The following is a 21,541-nucleotide window of genomic DNA, read 5'->3' as shown; positions in this document are numbered from 1 at the left end:
TTTTTATTAAGTAGAATTAGCTGATATATAAATTTATAAAACTATGTAAAAATATCTATATGGATTAAATTTTATAAAAAATTATTTCCTTTTTTGCTTCTTATTTATTTTGTTTCTATAAATTCTTGTGAAAACCTTTGTCCAATGAAATTCAACCGGAGGAATTCCTACAACTATGTCTACAAAACTATACATAAAAGATCAATTATTAACACCTCTGTCGTGTTATTTTTTTGAGTTTTTCAAGTTTTATACAAGCTTTTAATGTAAAATCTAAGTGCTATGTAAAATCTTAATCATCTATTATCAAACGAAAACTCCTTGCCATGTTCAATATTAATCTCGTGTTGAGTCTGGTCATTGACATTTTGTGGTGGGCCATGGTCCAGCTGATCCATTTCCATTTCCTGATGATGCACCTTGGATGATGGGCCTAAATCGATCTCACAGGGACGATGGGCTTCAGAGTCAGTGGGATAGGTGTCCATTTCACTGTGCCAACGGCGTAAGAGATGGGCCTGAGACATAGAATGATCGGGGGTTGTGGGCCCTGACAAAGGGGCCTGCGACTGTGATCTACGGTTCTGTTGCTTTACGTGTTTCTTGGCTCCGTGGTGCCAATTCCTCAGAGCCATGGCTACTCGTTCGTTGAATATGGTTGGCTTCATGGTCGAACCCATCTGTTCCGACACACCACCAATCAATTTTCATTCATTCCTAAATCCTCTTTCAGAAACCCTAAATTACAAAAGTTAAACACAAACAAATTCATTTTATAATATGATATCAACTAAACTACCTGTGTGACGAGAGCATAGAGAGGAAGAGTTACGTAGCTGCAGAGGAATTGAACGAAAACCCTGCCACATCATTTACGTTCATTTTATACAATTAACTTCAGATTAATATCTACAAAGTTTTAGTATGACTGTGCTATGAAATAGATATGTATCTAGAAAATGGGACACACCCCATTGAGATTTTGATCACCACATCCTCCGTCTGCGAATGGAAACAAGATTTCATCCCAAACTGAAGCTGAAAAAGAAAGTTCCATGATTCATATAAGTATAATCAACCTCGGTAAAAAACACGACAGTCTTGATCATGTGGAAATATTTACATATATAGCAAAAGAATTTATGTATTTTAGTGTGTGAAATTTTTATGTAGAAAAAAAGATGCACGACTAACCGCAGTCCATGAAAAGTAGGCGAGTTGGAAAGAGTTCTGCTACGATGAACATGCAAGAAAAAGAGACATAGAAGACTTGGATTAATTAGTCACTGATTGATTAGAAGCGAGGAAATTAAGAATGTTGGATTTGATTGATGTTGATGCTTTTGAAAAAGTGGTGTACGCATTATTCATACCTGAAAGAGCACGAAATTGACGAGGTAGAGAATGAGTCGAGGTTTGTTAAACCAGAAGAGATCATCCCCAGGTTGAACCAGTGGCACACCCTTTACGACCTCTCCACGTTCTTGAATTCTTTGACCCATTTTCGTTATTATCACTTGCAGCTTAGTTCCCACTAATAGAACAATCTACATGCATTTTCACCACGTTAATTATGATTAAAGAAAGTAAAATATCATCATTATTGATTAAGGCAAGGCTTAATTTGCATGTGCTTACGATCAAAGGAGCAAATGGCAGCCACAGATAAGAGTACCAGCCTGATCATATGCAAAAATTATGTAAAGGAAACGTAAGTTATGTACACACCTTCATGATCATGAGAAATTATTTAGCTTGGTGAGTTAGTGTAAGAAGTACCATGTGTGTGAAACAGGAGAAAAAGCACTGTGATGAACCATATTGGAGGACTGAAATATTAGAACAATGATTTTACTACTTTTGCCATAATTCAGAAGGGAGGAATAGACAGAGAGCAAATCAAGCACAAAACCTGATTTCAACCACCACTTTGAAGTCTTCTTCCAAAGTTCTTTTAATATATTGCCGAAAGTCAAATTTGTGGCGACTTTGAGGCCCCAAATGTGCCTAAAGAAATTCAAGTTGTATTTCATAAGAGTTTTTGATATAAAATTTTCACTTGGATAAATTTCATTAAAGAATTAAATATGTTTCGTGTTAATTTGCTATGTATAAACTTGGAAAAACTTCTTTTAACAACATTTTTTTAATAACTTTTTTACAACGCATACGTGGCAGTTTGTGATTGGTTCGTTTTAAATATTTTTTAAATATAAATTCAAATAGATCAATAAAATAATGACACGTGTCCAGTTGTAAAAAAAGTTATCAAAAAATGTTGTCAAAATACCATTGTCCTATAAACTTGTTGCAATATATACTTGTGTTAGGGATGTGAACGTAAATTGTTCATTGCAGAGTAATTCTAGTTGGTGAAATTAGCAAAGGAGTGTGATGTGATTTACCATCATAAATCCATGCCTCAAGGTCAAGTAATCAACTTTAGGAACTGAGCGTACGAACTGCCTGAAGAAACAAATCTGTACGTAGCAACATGGTAAAGCAAAGAAATTCATAATGGTTTGATTCAATTAAGAAAAATATTATGTATTTTCTTTTTCATGTATACATGCACTCAGAAAAAAGAAGAAACAGAAGCATGAGAAGACTTACAATCCAAACAAGGACAGTATTTTGAGTCCAGAAACTCAAGTGTCTTCTTCCGAACGATGTTTCTCTTGCAAATCTAAACCGTTCTGGATCTGTAGTAAACAACAGACAAAATGTGAGTTTATGAACTACTTTTCTTTCAAACTATCATTACTTTAATTAAAATATCTTTATTACTCATTAATGGAAGTTAAGACTTGAAAGACATATATATAATAAAGAGAGAGTTTAATCAACCAAATTTTTAACCTAATTCATAAATGTTTTGAACAAGAAGCTTGAAATTTGAAGAGTATAATTGTATATTGGCAAACCGTGTGAAAATTGATACTGTGTTGTTTTTGTTTCTTCTTCCCATCGTTTCCATCTTCTCATCTATTATTGATTCATTCAACAAAAATGAGTAAATCAGAGTAAAGAGGTTGAAAAAAAGAAGTAAAAATACATATATTTTGTTAGTTACCTTTGCTCTACCAAGAGCCAGAGTGAGAATGCAGTAAAGAACGTGAAAAACAGCCAGCACGAAGATAAATATATGAAGTTGATGAATGCCCTCTGATGAGACAAACGGAACTTTACCCTATTTCACAATATAAAACACATTATATTTCACAAACGCAGTCAAATTAAATATTTGGTTAAAATACCTTTTTTAGTCCCCAAGTTCGAATCGGAATTTTTGTTTTGTTCCTAGTTTCAAAAATGAAGCCCTTTGGTCCCCATGTTTTCAATTTTGAGTGCAATCGGTCCCTTCCGTTATGTAGATACTAACGGCGTTAACTTTTCTTCTCTCTCCTCTGCTATTTCTGACACTTCTTTTTCTCTCTCCTATTTCTCTTCTCTCTCACCCTTACAACATCATTATAACATAAAATAAAAAAATAAAAAAAAAAAACCCAGGCCCAATCCCCCTCTTCAGAAACCTTAGGGTTTCCTCACCCCCAAACCCTCTAGGAGGTTCTCATTCGAAGAGAACTCCAAACCCATCCTCAGACTTCTCTCCCAAAAGACGTCCCCTCCATCTTCCACCAGCCAAACTGCGACGCCGGATGCCACCTCACGGTCACTGCGACACCACCAAAAGCGTCGCCAACGACCACCATCTCAATCGCCAAAGACGCCGCCAAAGCGTCCATCTCGCCGGACCAGCACCGTCGCACCCCGAGACGCTTTCTCCCCACCGCCGACGAGATCTATTGCCCTCAATGTCGTCCACAATAGCCCTTCTTCGTCGCGGCCAAATCCCTTAAGGATCACACGAGATTCTCCTCCTCTCTCCTTCGCACTTGCAAACGGGGAAATCCCCTTCTTCTTCGATTTCGGGGAAGCCACCGCCAACAATAGTTCCCAGCAATAAGCCTCAGAGAATGCCATCTCCCATTTTCTCGACTTCCATTTCATTTAGTGAGACAGAGTTGCTTGGCAGTGATTTTGTGTTTGTGATCTTGTACGTGTTTTGGATGGCTTTGGGTTTGTGATTATTCGATAATATTTTTCATTTGGTGATAGCTTGTCAATTTCAGTCGAAGATAATGATGGATAAAGGGAAAAGTAGCACAACAACCATACTTAAATAGAGCAACAACAAACATGAAACGAAGAACACAGTGCAGCAGGCCGTTTTCTCTGTCTTTTGTTTCTTCTCTTTTGTGTATCTGTATAATGGCTTTCTTGTTGGGGATAATAGGTGCAGTGGATTGGATGATCCCCTCCGCAACCAGGCGTGATGTGTGTGATGTAGCTAGCCAGAGTGTGTGAAGTGAATTGGGAATCAAAAACCGAAAATCTCCTTCGGTCGTTATGGGTTTTTCCAGGGGAAAGAAAATTACTCACGTGCCTCTTTTCTTTTTTTATTATTATTATTTTTTTTTTATTATTTTTTTTCAAAAAAAATATAAAAAATCAACTCAAATCAGATAAAAAACTAAACTAAATCAAAGTAAAATAAAAATAATAAAACAAAATAAAATAAAATAAAAAATATGAGAGAAGAGAAATAGGAGAGAGAAAAAGAAGTGTCAGGAATAACAGAGGAGAGAGAAGAAAAGTTAACGCAGTTAGCATCTACTTAACGGAAGGGACCGATTGCACTCAAAATTGAAAACATGAAAACCACAGGGCTTCATTTTTTAAACTGGTGACAAAACGAAAATTCCGATTCAAACTTGGGGACTAAAAAGGTATTTTAACCTAAATATTTTTAAAGAAAATGTGACAGAAAGAAAAAAACGATTTCATTCTTAAAAAAAAAAAAATCCCTTTTTATATTTTCTCTAAATTTTCGATCAATATTTAAAAAAAAAAAAACAGCATTCTACTTTGTTTTCCCTACGTATGTAATTCTTAAAAAAAATAAACAGCAGCAGTGATACTTTGAAGTTACATTCTTAAAATCTGACATAGTAAGATATACCTGAGCCGCGCACTTGTCAGTTCCTCCGGCAGCCAAAATACGGCGTTGATTTTGGCCATGATCGGAACCGAAAAGCTCCGATAGTAATATCCGGGCATCGGTTTTGTGGTCGCTTTGGTGAGTGCAGGGGTGGAATGTTCCGGCGACCTTTTCTGATATACATATCCTCGATATTACACTTTGTCCTACCGTTAGAAGCAGCGATATGAACCCCAATAACATAAGTTCTGCATGCATACAATGGTTAATCCAATCAAAAATCAAAGTTAATTTTCAGTAATCAATCTTTAATCCGTCACACACCTGATTTGATCTTTTCAAGTGACTCATGCAGCGCTCTTTTGTGCTTGTTCTTCAACCACTTCTCGAAGATACATGATGCAGCGATTAGTTAAAGTATTGATAATTAAGATTAAACAGTTACAGATAGGGATGATGCATAGATACCTTTCCTATTATATTGAAGATGTATTCGATGATGATAGATACCGAGAGCAAAACGAAGCAAACAACGGCCACAGCCCAAGTCGGAGTATTCTCCAAGCTTCTTCCTTCCATCTTCTTCAGTTATTGCCTTCTTAATTTTTTTGAATGTATAAATAGATTGTAGATTATGAGTGATAAAGGGAGTGGCAAGTAGAAGCGTAGCTAGCTCCCCGATTTTGAACGAACAAATCTATTTCCTATGCTCCTTTCATAATAAATTGTAAACACCACACCTTTCTTCATTTTTATAGTAGTTAATTATCATCAAAATCATATAAATAACACGAAAAACATTTTTTTTATAAAGATTGTTTATATCATTATAATTCACATTTATAAAAAGTTGTGTGGTGATATAATTATAAATATGATAATACTTTTTATACTGATTTTAATTATAATTAGTATAGAAAATAGAAACGATAACATTTTTACAATATATAACAAAACTTTCTATATCAATAATTATAACTGGTGTAAAAAATATCATCGTAATATTTTTGTAATAAATAAAAAAAAATTCTATGCTGATTTTATTTATAATAATGTGAACCGATTTAACTTATGATTTGGTGTGTATCATATATACTTTTTCTATTACTATATTTTGGATAAGTTTATTTATTATTTCAATTTTATATATATATAAACTTTTTGTTGTTTTTCTTCATTAGTGTAAAAAAAATTTTACATTAGTTATTTAGAGTCAATTACACTAATTTTGGATCCGATGGAGGTATTGCAATTGTACTCATTATATTTTTTTTTACATGTTATTGCAATTTGTGTTTTGTACTAATGTTTACTCATTATATTAATTTTTTTTTAAAATAAAGCTTAGAGAAGTTCGCAAAATTATGGTCTTGGTGACTCACAAAATTTGACCAAACCAATCACTACCCTAAAGAAAATTGAAATAAATTATTATATAAATAACATGTATTTATTAATAATTAATCTAAAAAAATATTTTAACAGGATTTAAAAGAGAGAAATTGAAAAAAAAAAAAGATATATTTTTTGTACTATTTTGATTGATGATTTAACGTAGACCGTAATACTTGTGGTAATATTTGAAAGAAGGAAAAATAGTTATTATAAAATAAATGTTGTGTGTATTAAATCAGTAGAATGACGTGCAGAGTGGGCAAGCGCATGTAATGTTCCAATGCATTGGATACTGATGATGCGGGAAAGGTCAAAGGGTCTATGGTCGCAAACAAATTAACACCTATTCGCGCATACCATTGGATTTATATTTAATCTGATAAATATTGTATAATTTGAATTTAATATATTAAAATTTATATTTCATGACTTAATTTATTGGGTTAATCTCGGATTCTTTAGATTATATTTTAATGAGAAAATTATTATTATTTTTTGAATAAATAACATAAATATAGTAAATATTTAACTAAAAATATTAACATACATAATTTTAATAATTATTATTATAATAGATAATTTACTAAATTTTTAAAAAAATACTATCATGTTAAAAATAAAATTAAAAATATAATTACAAATTTATAAGTATTAAAATATAAATTTAGGTTAAGTCAAATATTCATAAAATTCTAATCTATAATTTGAGTCTGATTATAGTTATTTATTTTACTCAATTCTATTTATCTAACATAATTTATTTATTTAATTCAACCCAACGGTATACTCAAATTTAATTTACTTATGATTTTTTCAAGTTCAGTCGGATACGATTTTATTTATTTTTTGCTTAAACCTACTTCGTGCATATTCAATAATGTTATTATAAGGTTAAGTTTTACATTATTTAGATATTAAATATTATTTAAATATTTCTTTAAGTTTTTTAAATATAGAATTGTGATGAAGTTCAAAATTTTAAATATAATTACTAATTTTAATTATCTTATTTTAATGAAGTTGAGATTATTGTTTAAAAAAAAATTAAATCTTACAAAACTAATTTATATGTAATAAATACTAAACTTTATTAAAATAGATTTTAATTTATAAATCTTACAAAATTAATTTATATATTAAGGTTTGCATAATTGTGAATTGGTGAATTTCCAATGGAAAGGAACCCAAATTTCTGGTTTACACTACAATTTTGGTCAATTTTGTCTTGTAATTAAATTTCTGGTTGAAGACAATGACTGCTTATTAGTTTGCCAACTCTGACTCTTATCTAGATAATATATAATATGATAACCGAAATATCTAATATATATAATTTTTTTTTATCTTATTAGGTAGGAACCTTGAGGACATTATGGTCTAAATAAAAATGAAAAACTTCTTTTAACAACACTTTTTTAACAACTTTTTGACAATGTATATGTGACAGTTTATGATTGGTCCGTTTTAAATATTTTTTAAATGTTAATTCAAATAAACCAATAAAATGATGACACGTGTTGCGTTGTAAAAAAAATTGTCAAAAATGTTGTCAAAATATCATCGTCCAAATAAAAAATAATGATAGGTAGGGTGGTACGCATAATGTCAAGAAGTGGATATACAACTCTTCTTTGTGATAAGTTGAATTTGAATTATATTTTTTTTTGAATTTCGAGGAATTAATTTAGCAAGGAAAAAAAGTGTGTTTCAATGCAACTAGGTGCAAAATAAGTTATAAGCCCACTTGCTCAAATCAAAAACAAAAAAAAAGGCATAGAACTGATCAAATAAGTATTCATGAACATTAAAAACAAAATCTAGCTAGGCATATATTTTACTTGCTGCCATCATTTAATGACTTAATTAATTAGGGGTTAACTTTCAGTATAAGGCTTATATAAATGCTGCCACTTAGTTGACTCGCCTTTATGCCTGCCAAGCAAATTCCCATCAATCAAATACTCAAAAACCTCTAATTTTCTTTTTCTCAAAATACACAACCTATTTTTTTTCTTATTTTTTATTAGATATATTATTAATCTCACTATTTTAAAAACTACTGTGTTTGTGAGTAACCGATTCCAGCTTCCTTTATAATCGATTCCGTGACTGCGAGTAAACACTATGAACGAACCTTGTAATGGATTCGTAACTTATATTTCGTGACTGCTAAAAGAGAAGAAGCGCCATCTTCCACGAAGGAGACGAGTCTTTGAACTGTTTCCCTCCCTTAAAGGAGACAATATATGAAAAAATTGCATTTAAGATTTTCAAAATAAATAAAAAATGTAACTATTTAATTTACTTTTTAATGGACACTGATATTTTGACAATTTTTTTTAACAATTTTTTGATAATAGGACACGTGTCATTATTTTACTGGTTTGTTTAAATTTATGTTTAAAAAAATATTTGAAACCAACCAATCATAGACTACAATGCTTTGTCAAAAAAGTTGTTAAAAAGACTTTAAAAAAAAAAAAAAACATAAAACAAACAACATATTAACCTCCATGTTTTGCTTCCTTAGAGTTATACAAAGATGAAATGCTACAAAAATCATGATCACCTTTGTCGTTTTGGCATTTAATAAAAAATGGTGTCATCTTTTATCAAAAGAAAATCCTTGCTTGTCTTGGATATCAATGTGGTGTTGAGTGAGATCTGAGACCTGATCCATGTCAATTTCCATTTCCACCTCCATCTCCATTTCATTCTGATCAATGGAAGAAGTAGCTGCAGCATTAACCTTGGACGAAGGAGGTGAATGGATCCCATAAGGAAGATGTGCCTCAAAATCGAACCTTATAGGAGAAGATGGATAAGTGGCCATTTCACTGTGATACCGTCGCAGCAGATTAGCCTTCGACTTAGGATGCTTCGGTGTTGAAGGCCTCGTTGACAATGGACTCTGCGATCGTAATCCACGCTTCTCTTTTACGTTCTTCTTCGCTGTGTGGTGCCAATTTCTCAGAGCCATCGCTACTCTTTCGTTGAATATCGTTGCCTTCATCGTTGAACCCATCTGTTCAACCCATAAATAACTCTTACAATTCATCACTAAAACGTAGAATTTTATAAGCACAATAATCATTCGTAGAATGGAATATTAAACCACCTGCGTCACGAGAGCGTAGAGAGGAAGAGTGACGTAGCTGCAAAGGAATTGAACGAAGATCCTGCCACATTATCCATGGTAATTTTATACTATAAACTTGAGAGACTATTATTTGCAAAACAAAGTGTTTGAATGAGTTGCTAAATATAGGTATATGGATCTAGAAAATGGGACACACCCCATTGAGATTCTGATCACCACCTCCTTCTTTTGGGAAAGGAAACAGGACTTCATCATAAATTGAAGCTGAAAAACATAAAAGAAAACAAGATGAAAATGTGAGCAGAATTCAGATAACGCCATTGTTTTTGTTTTTGCAGGACTTACCGCAGCCCATGAAAAGAAAGCAAGCTGAAAAGCGTTCTGTTCCAATGATCAGCACACCAGAAAAGAAACATGTAAAACTCCGACAAATACATTAAATTGATTGATGCTATTTGTTCAACATATATATATATATATACCTGAAAGAGCACAAAATTAATGAGGTATAGAATAAGTCGAGGTTTGTTAAACCAGAAGAGGTGATCCCCTGGTTGCACCAGAGGCATGCCCCTTACAACCTCTCCTCGTTCTTGAATTCTTTGACCCATCTTCGTTATTATCACTTGCAGCTTCATTCCCACTAATAGAACAATCTACGTGCATTTTCACCACGTTAATTATGATTACAAAAAATAAAATATCATTATTAAGGCTTAATTTGCATGTGCTTACAATCAAAGGAGCAAATGGAAGCCACAGATAAGAGTACCAGCCTGAACATATATACAAATGAGTGCTTAGACACAAAATGAATAATGAAATGATTGATTCAGCTTAGTGGATTATGAGATATATCCACTCACCGTGAGTGTTAAACAGGAGAAAAAACACTGTAATGAACCAGATTGGAGGACTACAAAATTTGAAACAAAGCAGTTAATTATATACTATAAATTAAAATTCCAATAATACTAAACTAGAATAAGGACACAGATGGAAAAACCTGATTTCGACGACCACTTTGAAGTCCTCTTCCAAAGATCTTTTAATATATTTCCGGAAGTCGAATTTCTGGTGACTGTGTGGCCCCAAATGCGCCTAAAGAAATACAAGTTATATTTCATTAAGAAGACAAGTTCAGAGAGTTTATGCCAACTTCCTCTGCATCGTTCTGTTTCATATTTTTCAAAAATTTACTTCAATAAATTTCATAAAACAGTTAAATAAGTTTCATGTTAAGTTTATAATATAAACTTTATTGCCAATAATTATATTTTTAAAATTGATAAATCTGAAAAATACATATTTTTTTGAAAAAATTTGACCAAATATGTGTTATAAATTAAAGAGATCGAGGAGATGATAAGAAGAAAAAAAAGAGAGAAAAAAGAAAGAGAAGGTGATAACAATGATAAATAATAACAACAGGAAAAAATTCTTTTAATAATTTTTTTTGACAACTTTTTGATAATGTATATGTGATACTTTGTGATTGATCCGTTTCAATTATTTTTTTAAACATAAATTCAAACAGACCAATAAAATGATAACACATATCCTGTTATAAAAAAATTATTAAAAAAAATTGTTAAAATACAAAGATGCATAACAATATTAAAGAAAGGAAGAAAAAGAAACCAAATATGATGGACACAACTTATAAAAAAGGAGGAAAAAGAAAAAGAGAAAAATAAAACAAAAATAAATAAGGAATAGAAGAAAAAAAGAAAACAAATTACAATATCTACTTATTGACAAAAATCATCAATAATTTTGGACTAATATTTATTAATAGATATTTATCTACAAATATAGGTAATTACTGATATATTTTTCGTTATTAATAATTATTAACAAATTTTTCAATTGGTCAATAAAATTTATTGACTATCATTTTATCATTAGGTTTTAATTGCCAATATATGTAATTTGTAATTTAGGTTTACTGGTTTTCACAGACAAATTTTTTGTTTGTTAGTAAATCCGTTTCTTTTTATAATGGTTGATAAAATTTTTGTATCGATAAGAAATTATAAGGATGTGAAATTATTAAGGCAGCGTAACGTGATTACCATCATAAATCCATGCCTCAAGGTCAAGTAATCAACCTTAGGAACTGAGCGTACAAACTGTCTGAAGAAACAAACCTGCACAGAAATATTTCATTTATAAAATTAGAAATTTCTTCTCCAACACAACACAAGGACAACATTGGTCAGAGACAGAATGTGTGCTTACTATCCAAACCAGGACAACATGTTGAGTCCAAAAACTCAAGTGTCTTCTTCCAAACGATGTCTCTCTTGCAAATCTGAATCGCTGGGGATCTGCGCTAAATAAACCACACAAATATTGCACTTATAATTGTGACCTTTTCCGACTTTTTTAAATTACAAATATTTAATTCAAAACTTGTTTGGTTGTTAAAGAATTTTCTTAACAATATTGCTAATTAACGAACTTTTATTTGTACCAGTAAAATGATCATTAATCACATTGTTACTGTAGTTATTTTAATAGATAATGATACTTAGACAACATCTTTTTTATAAATTTAAACATAATATACGTGTTATTTTATGATTGGTCAATGGTGATATTTATGATTATTATTGATTGTAGAGTAATTTTGAACCAATCACATGATGACACGTAGATAATGTTCAAATGTTGTAAAAAAAATGTTGAGTAAGTATCATTATCTTATTTTAATTCATATATATTATCGTATGCAAAGGACGAACCGTGTGAATATTGGTACTCTGCTGTCTTGGTTTCTACTTCCCATCGTTTCCACCTTCTCATCTATATATTGAGTTTCAATTGAATAATATAAACAACTCAGATATATAAGTTGATAAAGAATTGATATATATAGATATTTTGTTGGTTACCTTTGCCCTACCCAGAGCCAGAGTGAGAATGCAGTAAAGGATGTGAAAAACAGCTAGCACGAAGATAAATATATGGAGTTGATGAATGGCTCCCGATGAGACAAATGGGACTTTACCCTATGAAGTTTTGCATTATAAATCACATTAGCTACCACCCTTATCCTAAACTAATTTTCTATAGATAAATAAATTAAGCAAATTAAAGTAGTCATTATTTACATAATGTCTTGTCATGATTTTTATCAACTTAATTAGGTAGATTTCAAAATCGTTGATTTTGACAGAAAGTTGAGTTTTGAAATTAGATTTAATACATTTTAAAGAATACATTGGGTTGTGATTCGAATTGCTTAAGTTTGAACTTAAAAACTTAAATTTTTAAACGAAGCTAAAAATCAGTATATGTATGAAATGAATTAAAGTACTTAATTAAGCAAAAGTTTTAAATATTTTTCTTCTTTTTAGGAGGGATAATTGATCACATAGTGGATTTTCTTCAAACTAAATACGAATAATTAAGTAATAATTAATGCTGGATATTTCTAACCCTGTGTTCACGGCAAAGAACAGTGTCCGTTCCTTTGGTTGAAATTTTTTGGCTAAGAAACTAACTATTAGATGGCCAACAAGTCCTTATCAAAAAGATGTATATTCATGTTTTCTTTGTAAGGAAATATAAGGAGATAAATATAGGCATATATAATAAATTATAATAATGAATAAATTTAACGTATAACAGAGTGTATTAAAAAAAATATATGTATATATGCATGGAGAGGATCTAACCCTACGTACATAAATACCTGGGCGGCACACTTGTCGTAACCTGCTTCCGCCGCTAAAATGTGGCGGTTATGGTGGTAATAGTCGTCTTCTAATGGCGGGGGGTACTTTTTCTCCTCCCTTCTGTAAGTGCAAGGGTGAAACGTCCCTGCAACATTTTCTGATATGCATATTCTCGATATCAGACCTTGCCCTATCGTCAGGAGCAACGATATGAACCCTAATAGCATAAGCTCTGCATATATATATATATATACATGAACTATAATTTAGTTTCTGACTCAAAGAAGTTAATTGAATGGTTCAGATTGGCTCAAACCTGATTTGATCTTTTCAAGTGACTCGTACAGAGCTCTTTTGTGTTTCTGCTTCAACCACTTCTCGTATCAACATACACATATCACAGTGACAGTGAAAGTATGTATTAGGGTTCATAATTAAATAAAATATAATTAATAATATGGATATGTATATATATATATTTACCTTTCCTATTAGATTGAAGATGTATTCGATGATGATAGATACAGAGAGCAAAACAAAGCAAACAGTGGCCACCGCCCAGGTAGGTGTTTCGTCCAAATTTCTTCCTCCACTTCCTGCCATTCTTCTGACTTCCTATTTTTTTTCTTTTTTTCTTATTATTTCTTGTTATTCTTGTCCCTTAGAATGTAGGTGTATAAATAGGTACCATTAATTCCCTTCAATTGCTGAAATTCTCCATATTCGTATTAAAATCCAGTTGTTGTCAACTATTATTACATTTTTATTTATATATGAAATATAAGTTCGCTTATATTAACGTGTGTCATTATTTAAAATTTATTGGAGATTAAGAAAATTTTATAATAGATAAATAAATGCAAATATGATGTAAAAAGTAAAGCTAAAAATTCTTCTTTTAATACAATTATTATTATTATTGATAATTTGTGAATAAATTAGAAAATACATGATAATGATAATGAAATTTTCGTATCAACAATAAGATATTAGCATTAATCTGAATATTGAAATCCAAAAAGCTAGTAGCTGAAGTCTATGTACAAGTTGTGTTGATAGGTATAAATTACTAGAATGACGACGTGAGAAGTTGGTTACCGCATGAATCCTTGTGTTTTTGTTTATTTTCAAGAGTGTTTTGGACCAATGCTTTGTCAATTTGGCATTCGCAAATCCAAACTTCATTTGGAATTCCTCGGTTAATTAACGTTGGAGGCCACAAAATTAAAAACAAAATTAATGAACAAGCATTGTTGGTGGTTCAATTCGTACCCAGAGAGAGAAACAATACGATATGATCGTTGGATCAGTCTCGATGGTGATGGAATTAAAATTTCTGGTTGGTTTCGTCTTCTTCTTTTATTCTAGGTAATTAAGAAACAGTTCCTTCTTGAAGACTATGAGTTCAATGAAAGTAGATAAGGGACCCTAATTACGTGCCAAACTGCTTTAATCAAACCCCGCTTAGAGTTACTAATTTTAAAGTATTCAGATAATATAGTTGTTGCAACACTGCCATTTGGATTTCATGTCAAACTTTCATAATAAGATGAAGACATTTCTGTCCCTGTGTATAAAGGAGTGCTAAAAAGAATCTAAAAATTCTTTTTTTCCAATAACCTTTATGGTTATATAAATGAAGACATCGCTGTCCCTGTGTAGCAATTATTTCATTTGACTAACATTTAACTTAATCTGTGACAAAGTTTATGCTGAGGTGCTCCCAAAATGCTTAGTGTCTAAAACATGAACATGAAATTCTATTGTTCTATGTCAAAATATAATTATCATAGTTGATAACAATTATATCAATAACCAACAAAATTTATACTAAAATAAATTTAAGGAAATATATAATTTATTTTATGGCGAAATTCATGCGCATGTATTGTCCACCAAAAATAATTTAAGTATTTGGAAATAATACCTATCACATATTCACATTATACATAAATATTGAATTATCCATATGAAAATCAAATGCATATCTAATCTCAAGTTGACAAGTTAGATTTTTGCCCATTGATTTAATTAATGATATGACTTTTCACTTTCGAATAGATGACAATTTTTAGTGATTTTCCATCATCACGTTTGTAGTATACTTACCAATTTAAACAATTTATATGAAATAAATGCATTAAAATTACAATATTTAGAATGTTTAAAACTCCTTAGATAAATAATTATACTTTGAAATAAGAGAACTTCATTTGAATGTGATATTATTGTTTGAACAATAAAAATATCATGGTGGACGCTCGCTTAAACAATCTTTATTTTGAAACTATATTTCAATTTCTCTTTAGTCATTGTTTACTTAACAACAAATACAGATATTAACATTTTATATCTTCACAAATTTACGAAGTTAATTATCTTTCAACAACATTTTTTTATGTCATTACTCTACTCATAATACAACAATATCTAGTATTTTACGCACATAAATCTTACACCAGTAATAATCTAAATCAAATAAAACAAATCCTAAGTAAATGTTCAAAAATCACTAATGACAATATTACTATCAAAGCACCAAACTAAGATAGAATATTCACCATTAAAATTAATCGAAGCATTTTTTATACTGTATAGCAGTTTTGTTTTCTTCATGTTTGATTGATTATTTGGTTTATGTTTTAAAAATATGTGTGACACTTAAAATATTTCAATATATACTAAAAAGGGACATTTTTATATATAAACAATCTTCAAACTTTGAAATGAATAAAATGACTTGTTATATATATATATATATATATATATATATATATATATATATATATATATATATATATATATATATATATATATATATATATATATATATTTAAAAATTCATAAAATACAAATGGCGAGCAATTTGTATATTTTAAAAACGAGTTTTAATTTTCATATATATGATTATTTATTTATTTGATGCTTTGAAATATCTAAACCATTTAAATATGGAAAATGTATTCGTGAGAAATTCTTTAATTTTGATTTTTTTTAATATCTATTAATTAATTTTATGATAAACACGTGAAATAATAAAAAAAACGAGGCATACAAGAGTAATTAAAAATCATAATTGGTATTCTTTTAAATCTCTGAAATAAAAATTATATTCCTAAACTATAATTAAATATTAATAATATATAATGCAGAGTTGAAAAGTTGGAAGTCAATGAAAGAATTTTGAAATGAAAAGTAGTGGTGCTTCAACAACCGCGTTAGAATTTTAAATGTCCTACTTCATTTTACATCCATTCATTCGTCGTTTCTACTTGCATACTCCATTCATAATACTTCAAGCAAGTTGCTTATGAAAGTTCTTATAAATTATGAAATTTCATAATGCTACCACTTGCCTTTTTATAAAATAATAATAATAATCTTATATAAGCAACTATAGGTAAAGTTGTTGAACTACAAAGAAAACAATTTTTAAAAGTTAAAAACATATTGTTATTTGATTATAACCGATACCATTAGAAGAAAAAATATATATTTTAACGACATTTTGAAATTATAATAAGTTTATAACATAGTTTTAGAATTTTCTTTGAATTAATTGTTATTAGAAAGTCCAGCAAAACATTGATTATTTGAACTCTTGTTGTTTCCTTAACATGCAATGAGAATTTTTTATATAATAATCATCTAAAATAACAAATATAATGATGACACAACTATACAATGACAATGGTAACAGTAACGATAACGACAATAATAATTGTAACAACAATAACAACGATGACAGTAATGACAACAGTAAGGACAACGATAACGAAAATTAAAACGATATCGACAACGGTAACAACAACGATAACAAGAATAACAACTATAAAGTAACGACAACAGTAATGACAAATCCAACGATAATGGCAACGACAATGACAACTATATTGACATCGACAATAGTAACAGAAACAATAATGGTAACGACAATGATAACGATAACTATAATTGTAACGATTATGATAACAGTAATAATAACGACAATTACACAAACTACGACAACAACAATGGTAATGACAACGATTACGGTAATGATAATGACAACAGTTAACGTGACGCTAACAACAATCGTAATAGTGATGGTAACTGTAACGATAATAGTAACGGTGACGTGTAACGATAACGATAATGGGTATGGTAACAATGACGTGTAACGATAACGGTGACGGTGGAGGTAACATTGGCTGTAACGGTAACGATAACAATAACAATAGCGGTAGCAGTATATCAGTAACGATAACGATAGTAGCAGTGGTAGCAATAACGGTAAAGGTAACGACAACGATAATAGTAAATGTAACGGTAATGGTAACAACAACAAAAACGACAATGGTAATGATAATATAACTGTAACAGTAACGGTAACGATAACGACAACGACAACGACAACAATAACGGTAATTATAATGGTAATGGTAAGAACAACTACAACAACAATGGTAATGATAACGGTAATTGTAACAGTAATAGTAATGATAGCAATAATGATAACGTTAATGGTAACGGTAATGACAACTTTAACGGTAATAGAAATGGCAACTGTAATGGTAATGGTAACAACAATGGTAACAATAATTGTAACGGTATCGATAACGGTAACAATAACATTAATAGTAACGACAATTTTAACGGTAATGTAATGATAATGATAACGACAACGATAACACTAACAGTAACGTTAAAGATAATAGTAACCATAACAAAATAACGATAACACTAACCATAAGTGAAACAAAAATTTAAAAAAAGACCTAAAAACAATTTTAGTAAAATAGACTAATTTTATTAGTTTTCCATAATATTATTTATATTTAAAGATTGTTTTTCAATTGGTTATTATTATATTATTTCAAATTAATTAAAGTATTTTTTTAATTAATTTGTTATCGCTCATTATTAATTAAAATAGATTCTCATTTAATAACAAAAAAATATTTAAATTATTCATAATAAATTTAAACAAAATACATTCTCAATTAAATTTTATTATATTCAATTGTACATTATTTTGATATTTTTATGAAATAAAAAATTAATTAATCAAAATAATTTTTAATTGATTCTTGTTAAAAATTTTACTACTAATAAAAGTATTATCAATTAGTATCAAAAACTTATTTAATTACATCAATGTTTTTATCTTTAATCGAAACATATTCTTAATTATTAAAGTTTTTACTATTAATCGCCATGGTTAATGCATTTTAAGTGATAAAGATCTTTACTGGTGGCAATGTTAAGGTGTAGTGGAGGTCAATGGTGGCTTACGGTAACTACGGTGGAGTTCGACATTGGCATTTGTTTCTAATGGAAATTCGGTGGCTGACAGTGGTTGATCTGATTATGGTGTGAGAGAGATGTATAATTAAAGATGATGATGTGACATCATATCATTAGATAGATTTTTGAATGGTGGATCATGCATGTCTCATCTGATTAACCAATTTTGTTGTTAGTGGTGGATTTATGCTATGTATCATACTCTTTGGTTGGATATATCTTGTGAGTGAATGACAGTGGTGAAAACGAATAGATTAAGGGGTGTATGAGTAGGTTTTAAGTGTATAAGTAATGTAAATGGTGTAGGACATGTTTTTCTAGAATTTATTGATTTTGATCTTATTCTAAATGTGTTTTGGAACTTAAATAAATTTATTTTTACATCTTTAAGAAGTTTAAATTGACTTCAATTAACATTAAAATATTAAAAACAATTGATGTAATTAAAAATATATTTTTAAGACATTTTTATTTCACAAACTCAATAATTTTTTTTATCACAAATTCTATTTAAATCAACATATTAAACACAAAAAATCAATAAAATATTTTAAAATAAAACTTAATTATGAACATATTTATGCATTCATAAACTTTATTTGGAATGAAAATTAAAAAAAAATATATATATATATATATATATATATATATATATATATATATATATATATATATATATATATATATATAACAAATACCATGTTTTTCTCATTATTTATTTTTGTCAAGTCCATATATAAGTTTTTTAATCATTATTTCTCATTTGAGTAACGAAATATTTCTTGAAAAAAGATTTACGGTCATATTTTAAACTTATATTGTGAACATATTACCTAAGAAAGTTTTCATAAAACAAAATTAATTACGTTATAAATGAGAAAACTCAAGCTTAATGTCCTTTTAAACAAATCAAGCTCAATCTTTTAATCAATAGGAATTAAAAAAAAAATCAAACTTAGAATATTAATTTCTTTCATAAATAAGTCCAAAATTTTCAAAAACTTAATTAAACATTTACAAATTTATGATCAATTAAGTATCTAATATATATGTTTGAGAACATTCCAATCACTCATTCTTAGATATACTTAATCTTTATGATATAAGTATGCATTATGATCGATGACTTAACCAATTACATATCGATAAACCAAAACTAACATATAAAAATATTGACTAAATTGAGTGATTTACGACGTAGTAAATTTATTAATAAAAAACTAATCAAAGTAATTAACTAAATTAATTATATCTACTCAAAGTAAAAATACTATAAACATAACATAAATAATATAAATAGCATAGTACATAAATTACATTAATTACGTTTACTAATTATTGTATTTAGATATTTTGCTCATAAAAAAAATTGCTCCTACAATATCATTAATAAATCTTACCTCTGCATATGTTGAAATTAAGTAATACAATATATATTAATGGTTTTTTTTTGTGAATGGGGAATTCATTTATAATATTAATAGTAAATAATAATTTTCGAATCCTTCACTCTTAAACTTAAGGATAATGATACGTAGGCAATATTTTTTTGACAATATTTGAACATTGATTACGTGTCAATCTGTGCTTGATTAAAAATTACTTCACAATAATGTTTATGATTATTATTATTGATTGTTGAGTAATTTTTGACCAATCACAAATTGACACGTAATCAATGTTCAATTGTTATCAAAAAAATGTTGTGTAAATATCATTATCCTAAACTTAACCAGCTAGTTTAAAACTTTTAAACCTTAAAATTTGTTTATAAGTTACTCGTAGTTTACGGTTATCACCGATTAAACAAGTTTAGTTTAAATCTTTATGTTTACTTGTTGCACCCCTTCCTTTGTGTTTATTAGTGGGCTTTTAAGAATATTTTTTAACGCAAAATGAAACTTAGGCTTTTATTCTCTTTACCTCTACAATTTCTTTGTGCACCCAATAAAATTTTTAAAATGACATTTTACTTCTAAAAGTTTTAAAATAACTATTTTACCCCTAGAGTTTTCAAAATGACCATTTTAACCTCAATACAAGTGATTTCTAAATTATATATCTTGGAACAAGCTTTTCGGAATATTTGGAATATGATTTTGAAAATGAGATTCTTTTTCTTTATTACTATGATAGTACAATTAGTAATTATGGGGTGCGGGAAAAACTTTGAAATTAACCTTTTTCTTCTAAATTCTTGAACCACAGTTTTAAGATTTGAACATCTGACCACAGAAATTAGAGTTATTACTCCTTAAGTTTTCAATCCTTATCAGTGAAACAGTAACAGACAAAATGAGTTATGACTTATTAATTTTTTGATAAATGAAATTGATTAGGATAATGTTGTGAAGATTTGATGGTAATGAAGGATGGTGAAAGATATCTAAAGGCAGTGGAATTAAATGTTTAATCTTGAATTGGGGTTGGTGAAAAATAGTAAAATAATGAGTGTTTGATGTTGAAGAGTGGAAGTATGGAAGTGAGAAATGATGGGATAGAGTTTGTCTGGTGTGATGTGCCCACCAGGTGTTTGTTTTTTGGAACTAAGCCAAAGATGGGGCAACTGCTTTATAATAAGTTCTCATTAGACACTAACACAGTGCCATCCACCAATTATTTTGCCTTCCCTTTGGCTACTAAGTAGGGTATATACTCAATACATTATTATCCAACCAATATCTTACTCATGCAAACCATACTTAATTAATAGCCACACAAATTCCATCTTCACAAAATACTATCATATTCTTTTCTTTCCATCTTTAGATTCTACTTTTCTAAATGTTTATATAAACTATTCTATGTTCAAAGCACACACATATAATTTTATTGATAGTAACAACTAGAAATAAGTAATAGATACCAAGCATAATGAGAGAAGATCTTGTTTCAACATATAACAAAATATATATATATATATATATATAGAGAGAGATTGTTAACTTATGTTATTAAATTTTGACTAAATTTTTTTTCATATATTATGAATTTTATTAAGATTAAAGATAATTGAATAATTTCTGATTTTTTATATTTTTTATTTTAAATTAAAAATAAAAATTATTAAAATAT

The 21,541-nt window shown here is 29.2% G+C and overlaps 2 protein-coding genes across 4 annotated transcripts; both read right to left on the bottom strand.

Moving 5' to 3' along the window:
• Positions 1-238: 238 nt before the first annotated feature.
• LOC106758958 (MLO-like protein 6) lies at positions 239-5,703 on the bottom strand. Of its 2 annotated transcripts, none has more exons than XM_022779690.1 (15): positions 5,471-5,703; positions 5,327-5,384; positions 5,024-5,250; positions 3,074-3,190; positions 2,925-2,985; positions 2,614-2,702; positions 2,406-2,480; positions 1,913-2,007; positions 1,780-1,829; positions 1,639-1,679; positions 1,374-1,547; positions 1,195-1,233; positions 971-1,038; positions 800-860; positions 239-680 (listed from the first exon to the last, which is right to left on the bottom strand). In XM_022779690.1, the coding sequence occupies exons 1-15, from the start codon at positions 5,579-5,581 to the stop codon at positions 297-299; spliced, it is 1,650 nt and encodes a 549-aa protein (XP_022635411.1). In that variant the 5' UTR covers positions 5,582-5,703; the 3' UTR covers positions 239-296. The 2 variants fall into 2 exon arrangements, with proteins under 2 accessions (XP_022635411.1, XP_014497457.1); XM_014641971.2 differs by having other exon boundaries at positions 1,195-1,230.
• A 3,220-nt stretch (positions 5,704-8,923) lies between these two features.
• Positions 8,924-13,784, bottom strand: LOC106758951 (MLO-like protein 6). 2 transcript variants are annotated; one of them, XM_014641965.2, is made up of 15 exons: positions 13,664-13,784; positions 13,497-13,554; positions 13,198-13,412; positions 12,395-12,511; positions 12,245-12,305; positions 11,739-11,827; positions 11,573-11,647; positions 10,504-10,598; positions 10,364-10,413; positions 10,233-10,273; positions 9,980-10,153; positions 9,843-9,878; positions 9,694-9,761; positions 9,516-9,576; positions 8,924-9,422 (listed from the first exon to the last, which is right to left on the bottom strand). In XM_014641965.2, exons 1-15 carry the CDS (start codon positions 13,781-13,783, stop codon positions 9,000-9,002), a joined length of 1,683 nt encoding a protein of 560 aa, XP_014497451.2. In that variant the 5' UTR covers position 13,784; the 3' UTR covers positions 8,924-8,999. The 2 variants fall into 2 exon arrangements, with proteins under 2 accessions (XP_014497451.2, XP_022635410.1); XM_022779689.1 differs by having other exon boundaries at positions 9,694-9,878.
• Positions 13,785-21,541: the final 7,757 nt, after the last annotated feature.

This window comes from Vigna radiata, chromosome 4 (genome assembly GCF_000741045.1).
Source record: "Vigna radiata var. radiata cultivar VC1973A chromosome 4, Vradiata_ver6, whole genome shotgun sequence".
Classification (NCBI taxonomy): domain Eukaryota; kingdom Viridiplantae; phylum Streptophyta; class Magnoliopsida; order Fabales; family Fabaceae; genus Vigna; species Vigna radiata.
This window is presented reverse-complemented; position numbering and strand designations above follow the sequence as displayed.

Bases quoted from the DNA above. Each gene is read 5' to 3' on its own strand.
- LOC106758958 (XM_022779690.1), bottom strand. From the start codon at position 5,581: ATGGAAGGAAGAAGCTTGGAGAATACTCCGACTTGGGCTGTGGCCGTT. The intron at 2,703-2,924 runs GTTTGCCAATAT...TGTTTACTACAG, and splicing joins ACAGTATCAATTTTCACACG to ATCCAGAACGGTTTAGATTT. The intron at 2,481-2,613 runs GTAAGTCTTCTC...TGCTACGTACAG, and splicing joins ATACTGTCCTTGTTTGGATT to ATTTGTTTCTTCAGGCAGTT.
- LOC106758951 (XM_022779689.1), bottom strand. From the start codon at position 13,783: ATGGCAGGAAGTGGAGGAAGAAATTTGGACGAAACACCTACCTGGGCG. The intron at 13,555-13,663 runs GTAAATATATAT...TGATACGAGAAG, and splicing joins TCTTCAATCTAATAGGAAAG to TGGTTGAAGCAGAAACACAA. The intron at 9,879-9,979 runs GTATATATATAT...TCATTGGAACAG, and splicing joins TTAATTTTGTGCTCTTTCAG to AACGCTTTTCAGCTTGCTTT.